Source organism: Urocitellus parryii, chromosome 6, assembly GCF_045843805.1.
Source record: "Urocitellus parryii isolate mUroPar1 chromosome 6, mUroPar1.hap1, whole genome shotgun sequence".
NCBI classification, from domain to species: domain Eukaryota; kingdom Metazoa; phylum Chordata; class Mammalia; order Rodentia; family Sciuridae; genus Urocitellus; species Urocitellus parryii.
Window position 1 is genome coordinate 67,630,874 of NC_135536.1, and position 19,468 is coordinate 67,650,341.

Genomic DNA, 19,468 nt, shown 5'->3' on the forward strand with positions numbered 1-19,468 from the left:
AGATATCCTTTACCACTGAACTACATCCCCAGCCTTCTTTATTTTGGGACAGAGGGCCTTGCTAATCTGCTGAGGCTAGCATCAAACTTGCAATCCTCCTATCTCAGCCTCCCCCATTGCACCACTGAGAGCTGCCTTTTCTTTTTTTTCATGTCAGGGATTGAACCCAAGGATTCATGCATACCAAGCATATGCTCTATCACTGTGACAAAGAGTTTTAATCAGACAACCAAGAAGCCCAACTCAAATGAAAATTTTAGGGGATGAGGAGGCAGCTTAGTGGTAGAGTGATTACCTAGCACATGTAAGAACTTGAATTCTATCACCAGTACCAAATAAATAAATAAAATTTCAGAAAGGACAGAAATGAATATCAATAAAAAATCAACATGACTTTTACATGTTTTAATGTAGTGTTGTACTTTTGTTAACTTCTCATCATTCTCAAAGACACAGAAAGGGTTTTTATTTTTCTCCTCCCAACAGTGTCTACATAGGTCACATCTTCCAATTCATGGTAGTTCAGAGTGGGCCCTAGCAAGATCTGCTCTGCCTCGAAGTTTCTTTCTTGTTTATGAGGACCTGCTTTGAAACCTCAGATTGTTTGCAGAGCTGGCCACTCATTGGCTTGTCAGAGAGCCCCACAAAACCTAGAACATGACATTGCTCACTAAAGCCAGCAAAACCCTTGGTCATCCTGTTCAGAATCTGCTGTTGACAATCTACTCTTCAGCAAGCGCCCAGGGCAGACTATACATTCTGCCAGGAGAGAGGGACAAGAGGCCTAGGACTAGTTCTATCCCTGCAAGGGGTACTGTCACCTTGTGCATGTCTCTTGGCTTAAGAGCCTTTCCCTCCTCACCTCTGATAGAAATTTCTATTAGCAAAGGTAAAATCAGAAGTTGCCTGCTCTTTCCATGGCACCTCCTGCCTCACGGAGCACCACTCTGTTTTGAATGGAGTAACAGCTGAGCTACCTGATGGACAGCACTGCAGGGTAGGGTGCAAAAGCAAAATAGGCTATTGAATGCCAGACTGCGTCATGGTTGGTTGTTCTCAATGGTCCACCAAAAAATGCACATGTATTAATAGTGACAAAGTTGTAAAGCAAGTACAGCAACATGTACAGCAACAAGGCATCTGGTACAGGAGAGCTCCGTGGACTATTCTTGCAGCATCAAAATATAAAGTAGCCAAGAATTAAAAATAAAGTGAGTAGAAGTGTTGTTGGTAATAAGCACCCAAAATTTATTAAATGCTTATATGTACCATGCTATCTAAAGAGCACATATATAAAATTTATCTTCCTTACTTCTTCAATAAAGGAATACATGAGTTTACTTATTTATTTTTAATTTTTGGTACTGGGGATTGAACCCAGAGGAGCTTTAACTCTGAGTCACATCCCCAGTCCTTTTTTGCTTTTTATTTTGAGATGGGGGCTCACTAAGTTGCTGAGGTTGCCCTTGATTTTCAATCCTCCTGCCTCAGCCTCCTGAATAGCAGGGATTGCAGGAGTGTGTCATCACGCCCAATATGATTTCTTAACTTTACAGTCCTTTCATGATCACACCCTGCCTTGTCTCATGACTCTTGGCACTACTGATGTGTCCTCCATCACTACAGTTTGTCTTACTGAGAATGTCATGTAAATGGAACCACACATATTCCTTTAAGACTGGCTTCTTTCACTTGGCACAATGTCTTTAAGATTCACCCAAGTTGTTGTGTGTACCAATAACTCATTTCTTCTTACTGTGATTCACCCAAGTTGTTGTGTGTACCAATAATTCATTTCTTTTTATTGTATAGATGTACCACAGTTTGTTTATCCATTCATCCTTTGAAAGACAGAATATTCTCAGGTTTTGGAGATTATTAATGGAGCCACTAAAGATACTCATACACAGGTTTTTGTGTGAACACAAGTTTTCATTTCTTTTGGGAAAAAAACCCCTAGAAGTGTGGTATAGCATATGCTTATTAACTATATATTTGTTATTAAATTTCTAATAATATTTCAAAGTAACTACTCCTTTAACTATTTGATAGTCCTCTATCTATGCAGGGCAACAAGGCAAGTACAGATGAGTAAACTGCAAGGCAAGTTTTATAACAATTTTGCTTTAAGGTCCCAAGGCTGGGAAAGGCAGGGAATCAAACTACAATGTTACTGCAATGGCATCTTGACTCTTTTCCATGCTAGAAAGGGAGCATCAGTTTTCTTCTTAGCTGAGGGCAGGTTGTCAGTGCTCTCTTTGTTCCAGGACTAACTATTTATAATTTATAAATAAATGAGAAATAACCTCGACCACCAATCCTTGCCACCCACATCATGACAACAGGACTGATTGTTGACGTAACTTGACACAAAATAAGATATTTTAAGGACAGTTTTATATCCTTATCACCAAATTTTAGACAATATCACAAAGAGGGAAAAAACTTACCCGTAACCTTCGAATTTGAATGTCAGAGAATTTTCTTACTCCATTTACCGACGGTACCAAACGATTAAAGAGAGCCTTAAAGAAAAGGAGGGAAAGGGCTTTTAGGTCAGAGGAACCCCTTTGCCTTGCTACCCAAGGGGCCAACACTAATCTGGGTGCATCAGCCCTTTCAAAAGCCCCTGGCACCCTACCTTGTCTGTCTGGGTCAGCTCATGGAATATCCGAGCATCGACGGCAGCAGCGACGAGGTTATTAGCTGCGGTGATGGCATGGATGTCACCAGTGAGGTGGAGATTAAACTACAACAGAACAGAAGCCACATTGGTCTCCCAGCTGCTCTGTCTTTCCAACTTTCATTCTACTGCAACCAGTCAACCTCCATTTTAACGCCAGGGGAATACCAAGGTCAGCAGTTAGTGGAGAATGCCCAATGGCGGGAGCTCCTAGAAAATGAGTGACTGGCTGAATTCAAGAGTAACTCCTCCCACACAGTACAGTTTTCTCTTAACAGCACAGAGATTACAAATACAACACCACTGGAACCAACAGCAACACAGACTGCTGAGGACATACTCAGATCCCTTAACCAAAGAGCAAGAAGGAGCACACTGAGGCGGTACCAACTGCATTTCCTCTCCTGTTCCCATTCCTGTTGTTAGTAGCCTGAATTCACTGTGTCCTGGTGCTTCTCAAAATCATGCTCCATTTGATCACTTGCTTATGAACTGAAAGCCAGACTTTGGAACCAAAATGTCACAAGTTTATGAATTAAGACGATTCTTCCATTTGCATTGCTTCTACTGGGAAACAAGTCATTTGTCCACTAACAGTGCTATTTTTTAGGAAAAAACCCCTTTAATCTCTGGAGGTATAAAGATATAAAAAGGGTCTGATTCAGCCAAATCCCAGATTACCTTACCTCTTCCATAGGAATGACCTGGGAGTAGCCACCTCCTGCAGCGCCACCTAGGGGAGAGTAAAGGTTGGGGGCTCCTGTTAAAAACGCTTCTCCATGACTTGGAATCCAAAAAAAAAAAAAAAAGGGATTTTGTAACCAAGCATATTATTTGTTTATTTTTAATAATCATTTGGACAGATTTGATCAAGTATTTTCTAATTTTCTTTTACCACAGTAAAACACTTGATCATGTTCATGCTGAATAGTCTCTCAATTGAAATCTGAGTCTAAATGACAAAATCACGAACACATACATACATACCTAGTCATTATCTTTAGAAATAGGTTCCTTGTGATTCCTAACACATTAAAAGACTCAGCTGACAGTTACATAAAGGCAAGCCTGTTTAATTTCCTACTCTCATAAAGCTACTCTGGCTTTCAAAATAGGAATTTCCAAAGTATTCACACCTAACACAGAGACTCTAATCCTTCCTGAAGTAGACATATATTAGAAAACAGCTTAACTGCTAGAGTTATGCTGGCCCATTTGGATTATTAACACAAGGCCAGTCAAAAACATCCAGGTTACCAAATCATTAGTGAGATAAATGTCAACTTGGAGTATAGATTTTATTTTTGTGAGGCAGAGACCATGCAATGAGGCAATAAGAGGAAAAGGAGAATAGTGTGTTCACTAAATAGAACAAGGAGAAAGGCTCCTTCCAAAGTGGAAAGGGGGCTGTTAAGACAAGCTTGAAAGCAGAACTAAGTCAAAACACATTCATAAAACAGGTAGAAGGGCAGAGGTGTGCCTGGTGTAGACATTTGCAGTAATTACTGAAACAAGAAGAATGGATACCCTGTCACCAAGCAAATGAGAAAGGTGACTTGAACCTATTATAATTAGTAAAATAATTTAAATTAGAAGAGCAGGTCTACACTATTGCAGCAATCAAACTCTGAAAGATGATTACTGATGTCATGTTCTCATCCAATCAGAAGAAGCATGTGTTAAAGGTAGTTTAGAGCTTGAAATATACATGGGAAACTGCTCTTGTCCTTAATAAGGGCGCCTCTGACCAAGTTATTGCTAAAATTCTGTTGCTGCTATTATAAAATGGTGATAATACTATGTCATGTAGAACTATAAAATGAAATAATATGCACAGAAATAATACGCTTTGCACAATAGCTGACAAAAAAGCATTCAGTAAAAGTAGGCTTTTCTTATTTCCAACAAGACATCTCTAGAGTCTGTCTCAGACTTGTCAGCATGAATCAATAGCTGGGATAACTTTATTGTTACTGAGACGGTAGACTATCAGGGTCAAATAAAAGCACCTCCAGCCACATATTACCAATCCCAGAGAATCCCTGTGCAATGTCCAATAGCGACAGGAGCTGGGGTGATCCAAGGAGAGCCTTCACCAAATGCACTTCTTTGGAAGACATGAACACCAGGTATTCCTAGTGTCTAAATGAGGTGAAGACCTCAGACACCTTCAGGAGTCAAGTGGATCCGAGAGGAGTGAAGGAGAGGTAGGTGCCCTCTGGCCACCTTGGCCCCCATAAGTACCTTTTATTCCAAAGGTGGGCCCTTGGGAAGGCTGTCGCACACACGCAAACACATTCTGATAAAGATGGGCGCCAAGGGCCTGCACCAGACCGATCGTGGTTGTGCTTTTTCCTTCTCCCAGGGGTGTTGGAGTGATTCTTCAAGATTAAAGGAAAAGAGGAAAAGATTCATTCATAAATTATTTATCTTTCACTAAGTCAGACCTAACAGATACTAGAGAATGACTCTAAATCTAAATAAGGACAAAAGCCCTGAAAGTGATCTTTTCTAAAATTCTTAGCTGTAATTTCCAAAAAGCTAAAAAAAAAAAAAAGAAAAAGAAAAAGAAAGGAAGAAGGAAAAGCTCTAATTGTAAGAAGCAAATATTCTTGACACTTGATCTTGTAGACAGATGGTATAATTTTACTTTCTTTAATTTCTTCCTTTGGGGCTGGAAATGTGGCTCAGGTAGAGCACTTGCCTAGCATGTACAAGGTCTTGGGTTACATCCTTGGCATTGAAAAAATAAACCTAGCTAGTGTGGTGGCATATGCCTATAATCCCAGCAATTTGGGAGGCTAAAGTAGGAGGATCACCAATTTCAAGACCAGCATCAGCAACTTAGAGAGACCTTGTCTCAAGATAAAAAGGGCTTGGGATACAGCTCAGTGGCAGCACATCCCTATGTTGAACTCCCAGTACTGTTAACAACAACAACAAAAACTAGCTTTAAATATAACTTCACCCAGCATTAAAAAATGACTGCTCAGTGTGAGGATGTGGGGAAAAGTTTCACTCCTACAATGATGGTGGGACTGCAACTTGGTGTAACCACTCTGGAAAGCAGTACGGAGATTCCTTAGAAAATTTGGTATGGAACCACCATTTGACCCAGTTATCCCACACCTCGGATTATAATACCCAAAGAACTTAAAATTAGCATACTACAGTGATGCAGCCACATTAATGTGTACAGCAGCTCAGTTCACAATAGCCAAGGTATGGAACCAACTTAGGTGCCCTTCAACAGATGAATGGAAATAAGCCAGTCCCCAAAAACCAAAGTTTGAATGTTCTTTCTGACATGTGGATGTTAACCCATAACAAGGGAAGATAGGGAGGGGATGTACAGAAGTTCATTGGATCAGACAAAGGGGAATGAAGGGAAGGAAGTGGGGATGGGAATAGGAAAGACAGTAGAATGAATCAGACATAACTTTCCTAAGCTCATATATGAATACACGACCAGTGTAACTCCACATCATGTTCAACCACAAGAATGGGATGAAAATTATAATGGGTTGCTCACCATGTATGTGTAATATATCAAAATGTACCCCACTGTCATGTATATCTAAAAACAACAAATAAATTGAAAAGACAGAGAACTTCCAAAAAACGGACTGCTCAGGAGATCTATTGAATTAATGAATTAGGGGTTTAATTAAAAAAAATCATACTCTTCTCTCTACAAGATGGAAAACTAATTTTCTCATCTCTGAAAGACTTCAACTCTTCCCTACTTCAAGAGGTTGCTATAAGGATCAAATAAGATCAGGTGTGTGTGAAAACGCCAAGGTAAAATTAAAGGCACCTCCACACATGCATGCCACATGCAAATGCAAGCCCTGGTAACAGTCAAGATGGCTCTGAAGACTCGAGGGGCAACACAAAGCAACACGGTACCCAGTCACCACCACGTATTTCCCATCAGGCTGGTGCTTCAGGCGTTCCAGTGTCGAGAGCAGGACTTTGGCCTTCGTTTCACCATATAGTTCAATCTCTTCAGAAAGCAGGCCGATTTCCCGAGCCAGGTTACCAATGGGTTTTGGTTTGCAAGATCGTGATATATCAATGTCACTTTAAAAATACAGAAGATAGGCATCAGTCTTTATTCAGTGAATTTAATCCTATACTGGTATAGGCAATATGGCAATACAACCCCCACCCCAACTGATGGTACTTTTCTTGGGAGCGTTCATGTGCCCTTAGTATCCATCAGCTTGAGCCCAGCAATCCATAACGTTCGAGATCAGGAAAATTTCATTTTTACCTTGGAACAGGTGTCTTGAGGTTAAGGGTGTTATACTGAAGTGTCCACTTCCCTGGCTTAAATTTCTCCAGGAAACGCTCTGCACTCTCTACTGTGCTCTAGGCAAAATGACATAAATGAAACTTAGAAGAGGTGATTATTTTAACCCCCGTGTCAGTTCCAAACATCAGGGCCCTCTAGTTCAATCCCAAAATGAGCTGATTCATAATCCTCCTAGGAATGTGCTTTGATTCTAGGTGAGTCCACGTGTACCTGACATGCTCTGGGGCTGCTTGCCTCCCCCCAGACCAGCTACTATGTGTCATAAAGAGCAAGCAACCCAAAACAGATGGAGCCAATCTGCCTGTCTGTGCTTTTCTGTTTCTGGAGAGAATTACATTCCAAAGGAAATAAGAATTATGCCATTTCTTCTGTTAATGTGACTGATACTATTTCTTCATTCTTCCATTTCTTTTTAGGGAGAGAAAAGCAGTGTTGACTCTTCAGAACAATCACAGCAACTTTCACTCATCAATACCTGCATCAGCATAGCCACTGTCATGGGCCCGACGCCGCCAGGGACAGGCGTGATGAAGCTTGCACGCTCCTTGGCCTCCTTGTATGCCACATCACCCACAACTTTCCTCCCATTGGGTTTTTTATCATCTGGTTGAGTGGGAATAAATCAAAGCAGAGTCTCAGAATCGAAAGCTAAGTTTATCTCCAAGCTAAGTGATCAATTATGACTGTTTGTTCCAAAAACTAAGGCAAATTTTAGGGTGTATAACCCCATGAGGCTCAAGTGTCTAATTAAAAGCCACAGGATAGGGTTGCAGTGTGGCTTGGTGGCAGCACGCTTGCCTAGGATGCATGAGGTCCGGGTTCCATCACCAGCTCCACTGTAGGGTGACAGGTGTCTCCTATTTCCTAGGAAGATCATATTACCAGCAAAAATTCACAAGACAACTAAGTAGTTTTTCAGAACCTGGAGAATCCTTTTGTAGTCCCTCAGGTGGCAAATAAAACACTGTTTTTTATTCTTAAAACCAACTACCCAGTATATAATGAGAACCTTTTAAAATGTTAATTTGCCAAGGCCTACAAAGGAATTTTTTTGGGTGCAAAAAACTCCAGCTATGTCACAGCTGCCAGATACCGTTTCTACAGCAACTGTCAGCGTTTTGTAAGCTCCATGCGTGAGCTGGAGGAACAATTCAACATCCAATTCCAAAGACGAGCAGTTACTTAAATGTATGCTGAAGGCAAAGAATATAATTACACTTCCCTTAAATGGATACAAGAACAACTACAAATCTTACCAGCAAAGAATAGCTGTTCAAGAGAACAAAACCCAATGATGCATCATTGCTCACTCACACAAAGAACATCCTACACTTGGCTTGGTGCACTTCCGGGAGGGGCTGGGGCACAGGGCTAGACCTTGAAGCAATGAGGCTGCCAAAGCAGGATCTGGTAGAATCTTAGCCTCATACCACTTCTCCTTCAGCAGATCTTCACAGCTGAGAGAGGAAGCTTTCAGATGAGGCCAAAAAGCCAGAACTATGCTCTAGGATAAACCCTTTAACTGTTTGTCCTCCACTCTGCGGTGCCCATGTTCCTTGAAAGTACAAAGATGCAAAGAAGAAACATCACTACCTATCTCACAAGCTTGCTGAGAACCAAACAAGAAAGTGCAAATTCTCTGTGTTGTTTGTGTATGTGTGGCAGTGATACTAGGGATTAAACCAGGTGGCCACTATCACTCAGCTACAACCCCAGCCCTTTCACCCCCCACACTCATATTTTTGATACAGAGCCTCACCAACTTGTTGAGGCTGGCCTCAAACTTGCAATCCTCCTGGCTCAGCCTCCCAAGGAGGTAGAATTATAGATGTGTACCACCATGCCTAGTGAAAGTGCACATCCTTGAAACTAAAAACGCGTTCTCTAAAATTAAGGTTCTTCTTCCCAACCTAGATATGTACTAGAGGAAGCTGGTGAACACAACTCCTTGGAGTAGTTCCTGGTTTCTAGAAGATTATGAAGCAGCAAACTATGGTAGAACATTTCCCCTCATAACCCCTGAAATCGTTTCAAAATGCCAAGGAAATGCAGTTATAGGTTTCAACAATCTAACACTGAGATTAGCCTAAAATGCTCCTTTCATTTCTATTTATTAGTCATCTTAGTTTTTGAACAATGTGCTCAGGGGAAAAAGTGACCACTTCTGAGCCTAAGTATACAGCTTCAGTAGCAGATAAACATTGGGATTATCAACCCTGGCCCTAGAATTTCTCTTTCATTGGAAAGTTACATATACAAAATTCAACTGAGGGGCTGGGGTTGTGGCTCAGCGGTAGAGCGCTTGCCTGACACGTGTGGGGCTCTGGGTTCGATCCTCAGCACCACATATAAATCAATAAAATAAAGGTATTTGTGTCCAACTACAACTAAAAAATAAATATTTGTCAGTACAGGAAACATTATACTGAATGAGTTGAGAATGAATCAGGGTAGGGTGGGAAATCTATTACCTCTTCTTCTATGCCTTTCAAATAAAACACTATTAATCTAGGTCTTCTCAAATTATCTTTAGTAGTAGGTTAAGGAAGAAGAACCTTTCACACATTGCCCTGGCCAATACTTTTTGCTCTGCACGTAAATCTTAATAAATAAATAAATAAATCCCTTGTTTGCATGTGCAAGGACCTAGACTCAATCCCCAGAACTGTAAAAGAAAAAATTCTTTTTTGAAAAACATAAATTCACCTTAATTCGTTCTTAATTTGTCAAGTAATTTATCCCTGTTAACCTTGACTAGGTCATGCAAATGATTTAATTTTATTTTTTGGGTGCTGGGGACTGACCCAAGGCTCAGAGAACCAAGGCTTTACTGAGTTATACCCCCAGGTCCCATACAAACAATTTAAATAAAATATGAACCAAGAAGTGACCTAATTGTAGAATATATTGCTTCTAAAATGAATATTTCCAAAGAATGGTTTTTAGGTCCTGCAGCCCACCCACTGGTCTGTAATGCAATGATTCTACCATCCCTGGGGCACAATAACATCCAGGCTTATCGATATATTTGCCTATACGCACAGGATCACCAAAAACACTGAACAGAAAGGATGATATTGTTTTAATTTTATTCATGTGTTACCATATACACAAAGAATCAATGTGAACAGGATGATAAGTTTCATGTGTAAACAAACATTTCATTCCTATCTTCCAGATTCCAGATTCTCACCCAGGTTTTTCTTCTCCATCTCTCACATCTAATCCAAAAATGCCCACAGCAGGACTAGGATACAGAAGATGCAAGGACTGAAAGACAGTGAGCTTGAATGTCATGCTGCAAGTGTTCAAATTGAGGAGTTGTAGGAGAGCAATTTCTTTATCACCCATGAGATAATTACACTACCAGAAAATGAGTGATCATTTATGAGCTACTGTCTTAAAATCGAGGTAGGGAGAGTGGGAGGGAGGTTAAAAACAGTGAGGACTTGACAGTGACTAATGCTCCTGGCAGCTCAGTGTCTACATTTCAAACTTGAGATGGGAAGGGAGGAAAAAAAAAAAAAAAGATTATTCTTGCTATAACTCCCTGAACAATTCAACAGATCTGAGTGCCAGCTGTCAGAAGGCAAGAAGCCGGAGAAGACTCCCCAGACATGATGACTGGGAGGAGCCTAGCAGGGAGCGTACAGGACACTAAACATGAGACAGACAACAAAAGAAATACCAAGTTTTGTGGGAGGGGAGGGGAGGGAAGGAAGGATTTTCAAAAGAAGGTGAGACCACTCCTGGCTAACGGGAAATAGACAAGGTCTGGAAGGAGGAACAGACATCACAAACAGAGAGGAACTATGCAATTCGAAGTGAGGTCTGAGTGACTCAGGAGGCTGAGGCAGGAGGATTGCAAGTAAAACTAAAAGATCAAAGTAGCTCCAGTGGTAGAGTAGTAGAACTCCACTTGCCTGGGATGCACAAGGCCCTGGGTTCCATCCCCAACACCCCCCCCCCCAAATAAAGTGAAGTTCAAGACTGAATATGTCGCTCAGTGGCAGAAAAGTATAAGGCCCTGGTTTTGATTCCCTGAGAAAGACAGAAAGCCAGCCAGCCAGCCATAGCCAAGCCCTATTTGGTTGTATAGTCCAAGCCCTGGCATGGCCCTTGCTGCAAAGAAGGAAGCACTCAATTAGAGATTGCTATTTTCTTTTTTAATATTTTTTAGTGTTGATGGACCTTTATCTTATTCATTTATTTATATGTGGTGCTGAGAATTGAACCCAGTGCTTCACACATGTGAGGCAAGCACTCGATCACTGAGCCACAACCCCAGCCCCAAGATGGCTACTTTCTTGAATCTATGAGGTATGCAACAATACAGGTATTACTGTATTGCTCTTTGAAAGTTTTATTTTTGAACAGCCTACTCCGCTAAGGATGCAGCACAGAAATTGCAAAGGACAAACGAGGAACGGGTAGGGAAGGCAAAGTGGTCCACTTCCAACAGCTTACGCCAGGTATTCACTAAGTGCAAAGAAGAAAAAGGACTATAGGGGTCGCTGAAGCTCATGTGAGGAGTCTGGCAAGAGACAAGGGAAGACAAAAGGCACACAGGTCCTGGCCAGCAGGGAATCAGCTGCAGATAGGCAGACCAACAAGAAATGGACAGCAGCTACCCAGCTGAAAGGGCAACTCTTGGGGTGACATTGAAAACAGGGGAGAGAGGAAAATGGTACCTAACATTTAAAAATGAATCCAACAAAGAGAATGATTGGAAGGGAAATGAAAAGGTTTCAGATATGCAAAAAGGAAGGATGACGATATCACTAGCCAAAATAAGAAAATAAGGAATAACCTGGGGATAAGGAAGACACATACAACTTTTGTATTGTTTTGCTTTCTTTGTACCAGAGATTGAACCCAGGGGCGCTTAACCACTGAACGACATCCCCAGCCCCCCCCCCTTTTTTTTTTTTGAGACAGGGTCTCCCTAAGTTGTTAAGCTAGCTTTGAACCTATGAACCTCCTGCCTCAGCCTTCCAAGTCACTGGGCCACCATGCCCAGCCACATAGAGTTTTGGACGTGACTAAAAAGCTGAATTTCTCTCCTCTGAGAAAAAAAATCCAGGTTGAACATTTGTTTGTTTTTTTCATTTGGCAGTGCCAAGGATGGTACCCAAGGCCCCACATGTGCTAGGCAAATTCTCCACCACTGAGCTACACCCTCAGCCCAAACAACTTTGTAAAACCCTTCCAGAGAACTTTTGGTAGAATGTGCCTCTCTTCTGGACACTCACAGCACTTTGCAACAATTATACAATAGATCCACCTTGACTGTGCGGGATAGTTTCAAAACCCCACCTCCAGTTTTCGCCTGAAACCATGGACAGTACCAAATCCTATATATACTATTTTTTTTCTAAACATCCAAATCTATGATAAAGCTTAATTTATAAATTAAACACAGCATGAGATTAACAACAACAATGGAATAGAATAGTTACAACACTACAATATAATAAAAGTTATGTGAATGTGGTTTCACTTTGTTTCAAAATACCTGATTATACTTTAACGTCTTCACTTAAAGGAAGCACTCTACAGCTTCTCTTTGGCATACCCAAATTGCCAGCATCACTATTCTTGCATTTTGTGGTTGTGATTAAGTGAAGTAAGGGCGAGCTGAACGTCAGCTCTACAACTCCATGACAGTTCATCTAACAATTGAGATGGCTACGAAGTGACTAACAGGCAGGTAGTATATTCAATGTGGACACGGAGAAGGAAGAGATGACTCATATCCCAGGTGGGATGAAAAGGGACAGCACAAGAGGCTCACCAAGTTACTCAGAACAGCACACAATGTAAAACTCATGAATTGCTTAATTCTGGAACTTTCCATGTAATATTTTCAGAATGAGGTTGAATATGGGTAACTGAAATCATGGGAAAAAAAAACTGTGGGTAAGAGGGGACTAACTGCGCTACATTTTAAACCCACCCATCACCTTTGTTAAAACAAACTGATCTCTACATGAAGACAAACAGCAGCACCCTCCCAGCCCCTCTGCCACCCTCTCCCTGGATTAAGTCAACGAGGATTAAGTCACTACAATACAGCAGTGAAAGTTCCAGGTTCTCACGCCAGGTGGGCCTGCCCACAAGAGGCGACTATCTCATCTATAAACCACGTGCACCCTCAGGCAAGTCAGTCTCTCTAAACCTCAGTACTTCAAACATAAAATAAGGCTAAAGGTTCTCTCTCAGGTTTCCTGTCCTTCTGGGCCTTTACCAGAAACCACAGCAATACTCACCTGGGACATAGTTGATTCCACAGTCAATGACAACTGCCCCAGGTTTGATCCACTCTCCTTTCACCATTTCAGGCTGACCAGTTGCGACCACCAGAATGTCACCTTTATTTACCTAAGGGAAGGGATTCAGTTTTCAGAAACTGAGTAATGACACACACTAAAAAATCTAAAAGTGGGCGCTGGGGATATAGCTCAGTTGGTAGAGTGCTTGCCTCGCATGCACAAGGCCCTGGGTTCAATCCCCAGCACCATGAAACAAACAAACAAACAAACAAACAAATAAATAAAGTTGTGTCCATCTACAACTAAAAAACTTTAAAAAAAAAATCTAGAAGTAGAAAGGACACCTTTGAGCTTTATACTAATTTTTTTTTTTTTTTTTTTTTTTTTTAGTTTTCAGCGGACACAACATCTTTATTTGTATGTGGTGCTGAGGATCGAACCCAGGCAGCACACATGCCAGGCGAGTGCACTACCACATGAGCCACATCCCCAGCCCCTATACTAACTTTTTACTATCATCAGCTATTTCAGGATATAAGAGTAAGGCTTCCAATGGAAGCCACATGCCTGTTTCTGATGGCCTTTCACATGCTATGCATTTCTACATATGCCTAGAGCTCCCCTTGCATTGAACAAAATGGGGGAAAGCAATGAGAACCTTTAGGGTGAAGGGGAGCCTGGACTCAGAGCCACAGACTCAGGACAACAACCCTGCATAATATAATGCCTGAAAACTGCATTATCTCCTACAGAACCTTCCACAGAGCACTGCTTTAGAAAGATTAAAAGAGAAGATGTTAGGCCTCTCTCCTGCTCTCTCCCCATATCTTGCTAAGTTACCCAAGCTGCCCTTGAACTTGCAATGCTCCTGCCTCAACCTCTCAAGTAGCTGAGATTACAGGCATGTGCCAGCCACCAGGCCTGGCCATGCAAACATTTTTGGACTCAGGAATCTGATGTGAGGATCAAGAATCAGCTGCCATGGCTGGGCGGGCTGGCACACAGCCTGTAATCCTAGAGGCTCAGGAGGCTGAGGCAGGAGGATCATGAGTTCAAAGCCAGCCTTAGCAAAAGTGAGGTGCTAGTAACTCAGTAAGACTCTGTCTCTAAATAAAATACAAAATAGGGCTGCAGATATAGCTCAGTGGTCAAGAGCCCCTGAGTTCAATCCCTGGTACCTCCCCCCCAAAAGAAGAAGCTGCCATGGGTGTCTGCTGCCCACGACTTTCTCTGGAACACTTCTTCTTCTGCAGTACACACAGGATCTGGATACCAGAGGCCAATCCCAGTGCCTACACTGCTAATCTCTGTTTGCCAGGAGGCAAATTACTGTCAAAATATACAGTCAGAACAAAATCTTAATGTATAAACTTGGGCAAGTTTGTAATTTGAATTTGTTCCTTATCTTGTAAAATGAGAAAAGAAACATATTAACAACATTATGAGGTTAAACAAGACAGTGAGGGTGAAGTACACACATGCATGCACACACACACTGAACACCTCCTACTCTATCCCAGACCTCCTACCTCCTTGTCCAGATTGGCAGTCTTGGAGTGACAGGTGGTCACTGTGGCATTGTTCCACAGAAGCAAGTCATGCATTGGGGCACCAACTATTTTACTACGCCCGACCACCACCGCATGCCTTCCAGCAATCTGCACCCCTGAAAGAAAAGCCAGTGTGCGTCAGAGTTGGAACAAAGCAGCTGCCCTTCTTCGCCTGCCACCTGAGTGGAAAAACAGAACAAGTGCACGAAAGCAGGTTCTTAGCATCGAACAGAAACCTTCCTAAAAACACTCCTTCTCTGGCAATGAGATTCTTAGCTCTAGGGTTTCACATCCAGATTAGGAACTTGTATACTGTCCTTGTTGTGGTTTTGGAGAGCATCTTAGGCCAAGATCCATTTACTGAGTCATAGGGGAGTGGGAAGAAATCCTACACTCAAAAAGAAACCCTGAGATACAGCTAAACAACCATATGGAAGAAGTTATCAGATTAAATTACTTGGGAAAAATGGTTATAACTACTTGGGTGTATGGAATGGGGTAAAGAGAAGTGAAGGAAATTAGATTAGTTTTGGTGATTCTTTTCAGCTTCAAGTTTATTCATGCAGTTCCTTGTCAAAGTTTCTCATTTGACTTATAACCTGAACCACAGAGTCATTTGCAGGGAAGCGATAAAGGGGAAATTTTAACTATAGTAGAAAGCTTTCTTTTTGCTTACTAAGCGCCCATTCTTCTGGAAATATACTAACATCCTTTTCAGGACTGACTCCTGCTGTGCTCAACAGAGATGACTAGGGTGAGTACCCAGTAGTAGACAAGTGGCCCTATTTCATCCCCTGGCAAAATCCCATTACTATTATGCCCAAGGATGGACAAGGAACCTGAGAATGAGCTGCCCGCATACACTAAAGCAAAGAGAATGTTTTGAGGACTCTGTCTAAGCCATAGGATCCAGTCAAGGTTGAAGACTGTGGATCATTGCTTGAGGCAGTTTTGAGTTTAAATTATGCTTCATTTATAAAATCAATTTTATCAGAAAAAGATCAGATCTTATATAGTATTAACATCATGAATATTCAAAAATAGACTTCTAAGTCTAATATGTTTAAAAGGTTTATCTTGGTCAGAGTTGGGGATATAGCTCCGTGGTAGAACACTTGCCTAGCATGTATGAAGCCCTGGATTCAATCCCCAAAAGAGCTGGCTAGCTAAATACACGCAGACATATACACATATAAAAGATACCTCACTATGCTTTTTAGGATTCAGCAAAAGACTTGAAGCTGACTTAGGGCAAATGGTAGCTTCATTATCACTAAGAGGAAGTAGAAAGCTTATAGCTGCTATATAGTTCATGAGATTTGCTTTTATCACATTGTAATAAGCATTTGCTCAGTATGCTGAAAAATATAAATTTAGTTGTAGGATTGAACTGTAATAGCTGTCCCAAGGCTTATGGCTTGATCTTTTCTTGTCAACCAAACAGAATTTTCATTTGTGCTGGCCAAACTTTCCATATGAAACTTCTGGCCTACTTTTTTTTTTTAAATAGGACCCATTTCCTTGCAAAAAATAACCTCTGCTAAAAGTATTCATAATGAAATTAAAAATACCAAGGTTCTAACTACGTAATAAGGAAATATGGCCAACTGTTCAAGATATCCATTTCCAGCCATCTGTCTAGTCTTAAAACCACTATCTGTGCCAGTTTCAGGGATGGGGACTTTTCACTTTGTACCCTTTCATACTCTCTGAATTCTTATCACCATACAGGATATTTTTTTCACAAAAATAAATTGCTTTCAACTCAAATAACTCTGAGTTCAAATCATGGTTCTGTTGTCTCTTAGGCAAAATACTCCATCTCCCTGAGCCTATTTTCTTAGCTATTGAATGATAATAGCACCTACTTCACAGAGTTTTCAGGAAATTGTGACTTTAGGTAAAACCCCCTAGTAAACAGGCCTGCTGCCAATCAAATCCATCACTTATGCCCACAGTGTGTGCCCTCCTTTGCACTCCACATGTCAACACAGGCACTCAGAGACATCGCCATCTTGTTATTTGTTTTGTTTTTACCTGTCTCTTTGATGAGTTCCAAGCATCCTTTAGGTGTACAAGGGATGAAACAGTCTTTGAGATCACCTCTAGCAAGTTTTCCAGCGTTGATGCTAGTTAATCTAAACAACAAAGTGATTAAAAATGAGGGGGAAACAAAAATCATTAGGTGTCTATTCTTCAGAAACAAATATGCCATTTTCCCCAAACAGAGATGTATTATAAATGGAACCATCCAATGCAGTGTAGGAAGCCAAGCCACACTCACCCATCTACATCCTTTTCAGGTGCAATAGCATTGATAACTGCCTCAGTATTAATGGGATTCTCTGAATCTAAGGGTAGCTGTACTATGAAGCCATGTACAGTAGAGTCTTCATTCAAGGACGTGATGCTCTTTAACACCTAAAAGTAAGATCACACATACATAGTACATGTACATAGAAGTCAAAAGCTGGGAGAAACATGTTTCAAGGGAAAAATCAAGTGGCCCAATTTTCCCAAAGAATTTAATTATAGTCTTCTCAGAATGTAACTCACCCTGGAATGCTGAGAGAAATTCTACTTTAACATAAAATGTACCTGCTACAGTTTAGACCTGAAATGTCCCCAAATGCCCATGTGTTGAAGGCTTTGTTCACAGTCTGTGGCATTAAAGGAAAGAGGTGTGACATATGGAACAAACTGGGTTAATGGAGACATGCCCTTAATGAGGATATGAGAATGCTGGCCTCTTCCTCTCTCTCTTTGCAATCCCCAAGGGTTTAGCAGGCCTTCTCTCTACAGCCCCTGCCATGATGTACTGTGCCACTGCAGGCCCAAAGCAATGGAGCCAAGTGACCATGGACTGAAATCTGAGAACTGTGAGCCAAAAATAAATCTTTCCTCCTTATAGATTGATTAGCTCATTTTACTACAGCAGCACAAAAGTTGACTAACACAATTCCCCAGGTGTTTGCTAAGAAATCTTAACAAAAAAGCTGGGTACAGTGGCACATGCCTGTAATCCCAGTGACTCGGGAGGATAACACAGAAGGATATCAAGTTTGAAGCCAGCCTGGGCTTTTCACAAAATAAAATACAAAGGGCTAGGGACACAGCTCAGTGGCAAAGCATCCCTGGGTTCAATTCCCAGCACACACATACACACAAAAAAGTAAGAGCTTTAACAACTCACTACTGCAACAGCAAGGCCTATGTTATAACCATCAAAATCCAGATACAGAGAAGCCCTTTCTGCTTCTGCTGTTCCTATGGTGCATATTAAAAAACTTGTGGCAAAGTGGGGCAAAAAAGGAAGTAGATTTTGAGGTTTACCCTTAATTAAGCCCATCCTAGAGAAGATGGAATCACAGAAGCTGCCAGTTTCAAGCAGTCTCTCCAAGAGAAAATAAAAAATGGAAAAGTGGGGAATCTCAGTGGATGGGTTGCAACCCTCGAAAGGAGAAAAGGCAAGACCACCATAACAAGGTAACCTGTTCTGAAAGGTAGTTGAAGTATCTTACCAAAAAACATTTGAAGAAGAATATTGGCAACTGGTTGCACGCAGTTGCTAACAAAGCAGTTATAATTTGCATTATTCCCATACTAACTAAATGAAGAAGGGGAGGAAGATGAGGATTAAAATTTATTCATCTAGCATATGAGTTCTGGTACACATTTATAATCCCGGTGACTTGGGAGGCTGAAGCAGGAAGATCGCAACTTCAAGGCTAGCTTTAGCAATTTTAGTGAGGTTTTAAGCAGCTTAGTGAGACCTGTCTCAAATTTATCAAAAGTAATAATAATAATAATAAAGATTTGGGAACAACAACAAAGATATAGAGCAGCAATGTGCAATAATCCTGTCAGTGATGACAGGAATGTTCTGTAATTTGTATCTTATAACACAATGACATCTACTGAATACTTGAAATGTAGCTAGTGCAACTGAAGAATTGAATTTTTCATATTATTTCTTTTTAATTCAACTTAAAACAGCTTCCTAGGGTTAGAGGATACCATGTTGGACAGTGCAGGCACAGAACATTTCCCCAGAAAGTTCTTTTTCCTTCCTACCCTTTATAGTTATCCCCCTACAAGTAGGCAACTACAGTTCTGATTCCATTTATTTATTTTTTATATTTTTGCAGTGCTGAGGATTAAATGTAGGGCCTTACATATTTTAGACAAGTGGTCTAACACTGAGCCACATCCCTAGACCACAGTTTTTTTCTTTTCCCTTTTCTCTCTTAAGACAGTGTTTCACTATGCTGCCCAAGCTGGTCTCAAACTTGTAGGTGCAAGCCTTAGCCTTAGCCTCTGGAGTGATTTTGACTACAGGCATGCGCCACCACCCAGCCCACAGTTCTGACTTTAATCACCACTAATTTTTTTGCCCATTCTCGAACATCAATAAATAGAATATGGGACTGGGGATGTAGCTCAGGGGTAGGACACTTGCCTAGCATGCGCAAGACCACTGTTTCAATCCCCAGCTCTGCCAAAAGAAATAAACAAACAAACAAACAAATAATACATATTTGGTTTTTAAAAGGAAGGTAATTACAGGTCAAGGATCAGTTTTAATGAACATGACAGGTGATCTAGAGCAAATGGGACTGCAATCAGCTTTGAGTACCAAATATTC

At 41.1% G+C, this 19,468-nt stretch overlaps 1 protein-coding gene across 1 annotated transcript in view; it reads right to left on the reverse strand.

Moving 5' to 3' along the window:
• The window catches only part of Mthfd1 (methylenetetrahydrofolate dehydrogenase, cyclohydrolase and formyltetrahydrofolate synthetase 1), a 68,450-nt gene that overhangs the window by 22,899 nt on the left and 26,083 nt on the right, over window positions 1-19,468 (reverse strand). The window contains exons 5-15 of the mRNA XM_026385084.2: window positions 17,108-17,244; window positions 16,861-16,961; window positions 14,803-14,939; window positions 13,271-13,382; window positions 7,477-7,604; window positions 6,960-7,057; window positions 6,593-6,766; window positions 4,928-5,064; window positions 3,370-3,416; window positions 2,642-2,749; window positions 2,451-2,525 (exon numbers count right to left, since the gene is read on the reverse strand). Coding sequence (XP_026240869.1) covers window positions 2,451-2,525; window positions 2,642-2,749; window positions 3,370-3,416; window positions 4,928-5,064; window positions 6,593-6,766; window positions 6,960-7,057; window positions 7,477-7,604; window positions 13,271-13,382; window positions 14,803-14,939; window positions 16,861-16,961; window positions 17,108-17,244 — 1,254 coding nt within the window. The remainder of the gene's footprint in view (window positions 1-2,450; window positions 2,526-2,641; window positions 2,750-3,369; window positions 3,417-4,927; window positions 5,065-6,592; window positions 6,767-6,959; window positions 7,058-7,476; window positions 7,605-13,270; window positions 13,383-14,802; window positions 14,940-16,860; window positions 16,962-17,107; window positions 17,245-19,468) is intronic.